Below are 8,585 nucleotides of genomic sequence, written 5' to 3'. Positions count from 1 at the left end.
AAAATTTTAAATATTACATATATCTAACACCTAAATAAAAATGAAACATATGTAATATAATATAAACATATCTAATTTATAATTAAAATGTTAATTATTTTAAGATATTAAATAGCATTAAGTATATTTTATTTTAAATGAATTAAATAAATTTAAGGAAGTTGATTACAAATATATTAAAACTAAATACATTCAATGTTAATTTAGGAATATGGAATATTTTAAGATTAAATATATTTAATTTGAAATATATTAAATATTTAAATAAGTAAAGAGAAAATCAATTTTTAACTTGGAGTTTCTCTAGAAAATTTATAATTAAAAACTATAGAGTTGGAATGAAGTGTGGATCCTGAAATCCTAGTCCTAATAACAATCATAGACAACCAATAACACATTAAATTCAAACTCAAATCCTAGTCCTAAACCAGTAGCACATTAAATTCAAAACCAAGTCCTAGTTCTAAATTGATAACACATTAATTTCAAATCTAAATCCTAGTCCTAAACCAATAGCACATTAAATTCAAATCCACGTTCTAGTCCTAAATCAGTGTTGCAATAAGTTTAAATTCAAATTCTAGTGCGAAATGACACCTTAGATTGAAATCTAAGAAAAAAAAAATCCGAGTTCGAATCAACAATCTCAACCAATAAAGTTCACAAATTCCAAGTCACGAACATTAAATTGATTACTCCAAAGTCAAAATTACAAACAGGAAAATTTGAAAACCAAGACTAGGGCACAATGCTTGACCTAAAAGGGTTTTGAGAATTATTATTTCTCTACTTAACCATGGTTAGTATGCACCAACCCATGCTCATGGCTTTTTATTGGAAAAGTAACCGAGGGACTCGTTTCAACATACTGATGGGATTTAGGGGACCTGAAATCAATTTCAAAGATTTGGAGAGCTAATATCAAAATATTAAAGGTTTGGGGGGCTAATGTGGAAATAACCCATATTTTTACTGTTTGAGAAAAACATAAATAAATGTGTATTTTCTTGAATGTTTCAAATTTTAAGTCAATACGCAAGTGGTTAATATTTATTAATAACGAGAACCAATAAATACGTGTCATAAGAGAAACATCCTGTAATAATGAGCATTGGACTCACGCAGCAATATTTTTCTATAATCAGTTTTGAATGTGTAGGCCAGGTGATGTTTTGAATGTGTAGGTGATATTTTTCTAAGGGTTTTTCTATAGAGTGCCCATGGGCACTCTATAAGAGAGGAGAGAGATAGAGAGAGATGATTGGGGAGGGGATCCCAATACAAATCAGGTGGGTCCCATCCTCAAGCATCGTATGCAACTTCAAGGCGCGCAACTTGATACAGACAAAGCATAAGAAAACTGGGTAAACATTACAATACTCTGATATGCAGTCAAAGCATGGCATGTAACTTCAAGGTTCACTAGATAACACAAATGCTACCGAGAATAGGTATTTATACTCATTTTGATCCCGAGATTCTATGAATACAACATCGCCAAGAACCGACATCAACTTCAACAATCAAGAAGAGAGAAAAGCTAAGAGGCCTTTTTTAAAATGCTTTCTAACTGCAAAGATAACAACAGGTTTGTAAGTGAGGAGCATTAATCATTCCACAAAAAGTCATTTCTTATGCATTTTGCTAGAATCAGGAGAATTCTGATGCAGCAGTGACAAAGGCTGTCTCGGTGAATCAGAACCATCAAAATCAATCAACCTTCCTTCACTCAAGCTCGACTTGCGTTTACCCTGAATATTTTGTGGGAAAAAAAAATGATCATTGTTAGAAGCTATAATATCACATAAAAAGGAGAGACCCAGTGAAAAATATCTTCTTGATCACTCACTTTGGAAGAAGCGCCACCTGAGGGTTTGCAGGATGAAGGTTTGGTTTCAGATCCTTGGCGATTTCTTTCTCGATGTAACTGCCTTACAAGCCTCTTATTCTCTTCTTCCAGCAATTTGTTTTCCTCAAAAAGTACCTTAACCTTTAATAGAAATACTCAAGGGATGAGATTGTGATAAGCGCATCCAGAAAAAAAAAAGGTGTCAACTATATCTCTACCTCCTCTTCAGCTCTGAGAAGGTTGACCCTTAGATGTTCTTTGTCCTTCTGCAAGGATTCAACTTCAGTGGCTAATGCTGTGGTCTGGAGAGTTTGCAGGCGTGCGGTCAGTTTAACCACATTTTATGTCGAAGGAAAATTTGTTATATTCCAAAATGCTCAAACATCTTATTAGCTGTATGGGCTTTAATTTAAAAAATTATCACCTAGGCTGCTAGTATCAAAACGAAGCAACTACTTTCTTGTTATTTATTAACATTACCTTCAGAACTTATGACAGAAAAGAACTAAATTTTAATGGGTAAAAGAACAGACGGGTAAACAATAAGAAAAGACAAGAATATACAATTAGGTTGATGTGGGAGTCTAGATAGCAAATCAGTTTTTGCAGATAAAGCAGAATATTAAAAGACTGTATTCAATAAGAATTTTTTAAAACATGTAGGCTATTAGAAAACTGAACTAGAAAATAAGGTTTTGGATAAAAAGTTGAATATTAAAAGAGTGAAGTATTCAATAAGATTTTTTTAAAGTATAGACTAAATTTATGCAATATAATTTTTTACAACTATCATGAAATTGTTGGAACAAGATGCAAACGGGTGATTATTGTCTATTATATCATTTTTTCCTGAGGCATTTCACCAGAGTGCTTTGCTCTCAAGATGCAACTAGATAATCTCAACTATGAATTGCATATTTTCCTCAATCCAAAATCATCAAATACGGTTACAGAAATGCTACTGCCCGTCCTCAATGTTATGCTTTAAAGATGCAAACATATCATACTCCTTTTAAAAGCACGAGTTCAGGAAAAACTTTTCATGGTCAATATTACCATTCACTATTTTGAATATTTTATTTAAATCTTAATCTATTCTAATTTTAATCATATCTTATCTAATTCCACGTGAACTATCTATAGCTCAACACTTTAAAAAAAGTTATTTTGAATGTTTCATCTAAATCTTAATCTATCCAAATACTAATTATATCCTATATTAACTCCATATGAACTACTTATAGCTCAACAAATTAGAAAAAATAAGATTAAGAAAGTATACGTAGATAACAATATTATAAAACCCAAAAGTTTTAAAAATTGCATATATCATACTCCTTTTAAAAGCATGAGTTCAGGAAAAACTTTTCATGGTCAATATTACCCTTCACTATTTTGAATATTTTATTTAAATCTTAATCTATTCTAACTTTAATCATGTCTTATCTAATTCCACGTGATCTACTTATAGCTCAACAAATTAGAAAAAAAAAGATTAAGTATACGTAGATAACATTTTATAAAACTCAAAGTTTTAAAAATTGCATATAATAACCTTAAAAGTTTAAAATTACACAAAACACCTTGACTTTTTAAAACTTAAAAAAAAAATTGCATATAATAACCTTAAAAGTTTAAAATTACACAAAACACCTTGACTTTTTAAAACTTAAAAACAAACACGAAATCTAAAAATTTAAAATTTTTAATTAACACCCTCAACATTTTAAAAATTAAAGAAAAAACCTTAAAAGTTTAAATTAAAAAAACACCCTAAAATTCTGAGATTTCAAAACTTAAAAACAACATAGATGAATTCCAGGATTACCATTAGGCACTTTAATTTTAAAATTTATAAAAAAATAACATCAAAGTTATAAAATTACAAAAACTCCCTCAAAAGTAAAAAAATATATAAAAATCTTAAAATTTTAAACCTTATAACCGGTACACATCAAATTTAGAAATTATCAGTAAATCGCTAAAAATTTAAATTTTTTAAAAAACAACCCAAAATTTTAGTAATTGTAAAAATATTTTCAAATTTTTAAAGTTACAATAAACATTCTAACATTTAAAAACTTACCACCAATACATGAAACATGAAAATTATAAGCATTAAAATTACTATATAAATTTAAAATTTAAATTTACCATCAAATTTTTAAAGTTACAATAAACATTCTAACATTTAAAAACTTACCACCAATACTTCAAATTTAAAATTTTCATAAAATACTATCAAAGTTTAAAAATTACAAAACACACCTTCAAAAGTTTAAAATCACAAAAAGACTGAAATTTGACAAAGAAAAGAGGAAATATTTGATATTATTACATTAAGATACATAAATTTAACTTCCAATTTAAAATTTATCATCCTTTTTAGCATCTAAAAGCAGTCTAAGTTGATGTCAATAAAAAATAGTAATTACAGTAGATTAAAACTATCCAGTTAAGGAATAAGAATTTAAAAATATATGATAGATTAAAAATTAAAATTACTATATAAATTCATGGAACTGCATATAATTTTACTAATAACATTCATTGATAAAAGACAAATTAATAAAAGACTATAATATAATAGGTTAGCATTAATTGATTATAATGTATAAACATTTCTCTCTTATGTTGATAGTTTTTATAGGGTAAAAAAATATAATTGAGTTATGTATGGAGAAAATATCAGAAAGTTCAGAGAAATCCTTTAAAAGAACTAAGTTGTTTCATTTCAAATGAAGAAGTGAAGGGAATAAACTCAAAATTTGGAAACATTCATGAATCACCTGAATTGACATTGATAAAAGGCATATCTAGCAAAGAAGCACTGGCCGAATTCCCTTTGAAGAACATATTGAACAATTTTGTTCTACTTAAGAAAGCATTCTTCATTAAAGATACAAGAAAAATTAGTAAGTACTTAAAAATTTTTACACTTTATTCTTGAAATACTAAAGGAATCATAAACTTAATATAAGATTATATATAAATAATTTTACAATAGAAACTAAAGTGAAGTAGTTGATCAACTATATTGCGAGATATAATAAGCTAGATAAGATGAGGAAAGTCACTATAATGGATAAAAAGTATGCACATGTTACTTAGTTGCCATAGTGTAAGTAAAAAAAATTAAAATTGATATTTTTTCTGCATAGTAGCACGACTCTACAAGTAACCTTATTTGAGGATATGACTACCAATGAAGGATTAATTTTTAAAGACACAATCAAAGATAAGCATGTAATAGTACTATCAGATTTTAAGATCTTTAAATATGAAAGTAACATATTTTATAACTAAAATTCTTATTAAAGGTCACTAAACATAAAATTCATGTTATATCTATTTCAAATTTGTAGGAAAGATATGCATGTCATCATAAATTGTGTTAATAATATATATCAATTTAAAGATACAACTTATTGAAGAAATAATAGAATGATAAGTAAACCAAGCAAACATCCATATAACACGATAAAAAAAATATTACAATTTAAAGCTGATATGCAGGGCTCATTCAGAACAAGCTGCTAAAATAAAAGCATCTCCATCAAGGCGCTTTATAAATACAACATAAATTTAAATTATTGAATATTTTATAGAATAACTTAATTTTTTAAGTAAAGTCTAAAAATTTTAGAAGAGATTCTCATGAACTCTTTTTATATTTTTATATGGTTATATGAATGCTTTTATCATATAAAAGTGTACTAGAGTTATCATTAATATTTATTTTATGATTTTTTCTGAAGTCTATCAATGATTAATAACAAAATTTATATTATCTTTAGTTTCATTCTAGCCCACTTTTAATTAATCATCTTGGCTTATTGGTTTTAATTATTCATCCTTCTTTTATAATGCTATTTTTTCAAGTGTTTTTCACTTTTCCAATATAATACCTTCTCAAGTCAAGCTTGGTTCCATGTTGTAATACCCCAACCCTTGAGAGGGTGATGTGATTAGTATTGATAGATTTGATTGGAATACTCATACCATCAAGATGCATCTTCTTTTCGGGAACCCAACTCTTAGAAACTCCAAAGTTAAGCGTGCTTGGCCTGAAGAAATTCTAGGATGGGTGACCCCCTGGGAAGTTTTCCAGGGAGCACGTGAGTTAGGACAAAACGTGCTGAAAAGACATGTGGTGGTTTGTGAGGCCAGTCCATCAGATCTAATAGCGTACCGACTCCGGGACTCCGGGGCGGGGCGTTACACATGTCGATCCAAATAACGTGAAAATTCAAATTAGCTTTACATTACATTTATTTTTTATCAATTCAATTATTAACATGAAGATTTTAAATTTGGTATAGCTCATTCAAACAAATATTAAAGAAAATAAAAATAATCACAATACTAAAGTTTAAGGACATAAGTGAAAAAAAATAATTAAAGTAAAACTGAGGAACAAATTTTAGTAAATATATAAAAATCCTTAATCATAGTATTTAACCACATGCATTTGCACGTGCATAAAACCTAGTAACTTATAAAAAGGGTGGCCCAGTGCACGAGGCTCCCACCATTGTGGGCTCTAGAAAGGATCAGATGTATGCAGCCATACCCCCACATGCGAAGAGGTTGTTTCCAAGATTTGAACCCGTTCTAGGTCACAAGACAGCAACTTTACCAATGCACCAAGGCTCATCCTCAAACAGATAACTTATAAAATGTTGCATATTTTCCTCAATCCAAAATCTTCAAATATGGTTAAAAAACGTTGTCGCACTTCCTTAATGCTATGCTTTCAAGATGCAAAATATAATATCACTTATAAAGTGTTGCATATAACCCTCAATCCAAACTCATCAAATATGGTTAAGAAAATATTGTCGTGCATCATGCTATGCTTTCAAGATGCAAACAGATATATCATATAAAGTGTTGTCTATTTTCCTCAATCACAAAAATCATAAACTATGGTTATAAAATTCTATTTATGTCATCAATGACCCAAAGAAAACTCCCTAAGCTTTGTTACTACGCACTTAGCAAGAAAATATCTTTTAAACATTCATAGAGTACCAGGAGGCCAGCAGCAAAGAATATTCTCCTGACATCTTCATACACTGAAAATTTAAAACTTTTCTGGGTCACAAATATCTTAACAATTACTAACGCCTTACGAGAATAAAATTATGTCTGAATTACTTGAAAATTTTTCATATTCTGAAATTGATAATTAAACAACAATAACTAAATAAAAGCTCTCTAACTACAGATATTATTGCTTGAAGTCGTCTAAAACTAATAGTAACCCCCTATTAATCCTAATCCCTAAAGAAATCCAAGAACCCAATACTTACAGATGAAGATGAAAGAATTTCTTGTTAACCTTGATTAGGAGAGCTGCATTAAGCTAAAAAACTCTTGACCTTTAATGGGTTAACTCTAATAAATTCATCCACACCGTCTATACTGAAGAAGAAAAAACAAGAACCCAATACTTACAGAAGAATCATCCTCAATCCGCGCTCGAAGCTCCTCGTTCTCCTTAGCCAACTCATCGCAAGACTCCATAATCTTTTCAAAATCCCTCTCATAAAGCATGCACTCCTTCTCCAACTTCGAGCAATGACCCGAAAGATTCTCGTACTCCACCACCATCGCCTCCTTATCCTCAACGCACTTCCTCAGCCCCTGCGCATTCATGGCCGCCTCCGCCTAATCCACGGACCAGGAATAAAAAAAAATCGCAGCAAAACCCTAAACTTTACCGCAAAATGAATGAGATCAAGGATTTGTGCCGACCTTATACAGATCGACGCGCTTCTGGGATTCGTTGAGGCGGTCCTGCAAGAGAAAGATCTGATCTTGGAGGCGGTGGCGGTCGTCCTCGGAGGCAAGAAGCTTCAACTGGAGGGTTTTGGATGAGATGGGAAGCCCCAGAGAGTGCTGGATTGACTCTCGGATGTAATCGTCGGTTTCTTGGGGGAGGTCCATTGATTTCCGGAGAGGACTCCCTTAAGAACTGGGATCAAAACCCTAGAAATCGAAAACCCTGACCGTAAAAAAATAAAAAAAAATAAACTCTTTGGGGGTTCGAAGAGAGAGAAATGGGGGAGGAGGAGATGACGAGGGTTTTCGTATTTTGAAATCGTAAGGGGACGGTAGCCGTTGGAGATGCACTGTTATTTAAAAGTGGGAGTGGGGACCACATACGGGACTGGTGACGTGGAAGCCTTTCATTGGCTCCAGCTTCCCGTCTGTATTACGTTCGTTGGAGTTCTTTGGACCGTTGTGATGACTTCGTTGTGGGCCAGAGCCCAGCAATACAATCCACGACGGCAACAAGCACACGACGAAAACAAAAAATAATCCGGTAGTGGGCCCCCAAGCCCAAAAACATAAAACGCTGTCAAAGGCTCTTGCGTCAACATTTATCTTTAATTTACAATCTAACATAAAAATAATACAAACCTTACAGCTACCAGAATTACTAACAGTGATAAGATCGAATGATCTGAGACAGACCTTTCATTGAGGGAAGATAGAAAACCCAATCAAATCATGCAAAGTACCATTTCCACAATGGAAATCTACTAAGAAGCTAAGACATAAAATACTCTCACAAAAGGGTTGTTACAAACGGCAAAAATAGCGTACCCAATCCGCAAATGCGGTTCGTTCAAAACTACTCTTTCTTCACATTTTCACCAATTTAACAAATCAATTGTTGCTAAAGTGCACGCGTTGCAAGTTCCTTATGGCTTTTTTTTTTTCCCTT

General features: G+C 31.2%; 1 protein-coding gene across 1 annotated transcript; it reads right to left on the bottom strand.

Annotated features, from left to right (window-relative positions):
* Positions 1,428 to 7,949, bottom strand: LOC109821109. Its single transcript, XM_020387305.1, has 5 exons — positions 7,610 to 7,949; positions 7,310 to 7,522; positions 2,068 to 2,151; positions 1,850 to 1,990; positions 1,428 to 1,751 (listed from the first exon to the last, which is right to left on the bottom strand). Exons 1-5 carry the CDS (start codon positions 7,799 to 7,801, stop codon positions 1,626 to 1,628), a joined length of 756 nt encoding a protein of 251 aa, XP_020242894.1. The 5' UTR covers positions 7,802 to 7,949; the 3' UTR covers positions 1,428 to 1,625.

Source organism: Asparagus officinalis, chromosome 1 (genome assembly GCF_001876935.1).
Source record: "Asparagus officinalis chromosome 1, Aspof.V1, whole genome shotgun sequence".
NCBI classification, from domain to species: domain Eukaryota; kingdom Viridiplantae; phylum Streptophyta; class Magnoliopsida; order Asparagales; family Asparagaceae; genus Asparagus; species Asparagus officinalis.
This window is presented reverse-complemented; position numbering and strand designations above follow the sequence as displayed.

Excerpts from the sequence above, each read along its gene's own strand:
- LOC109821109 (XM_020387305.1), bottom strand. The coding sequence starts at position 7,801 with ATGGACCTCCCCCAAGAAACCGACGATTACATCCGAGAGTCAATCCAG. Across the intron at positions 7,523-7,609 it reads AGCGCGTCGATCTGTATAAG|GCGGAGGCGGCCATGAATGC; the intron begins GTCGGCACAAAT and ends TCCGTGGATTAG. Across the intron at positions 2,152-7,309 it reads GGATTGAGGATGATTCTTCT|ACCACAGCATTAGCCACTGA; the intron begins GTAAGTATTGGG and ends CAAACTCTCCAG.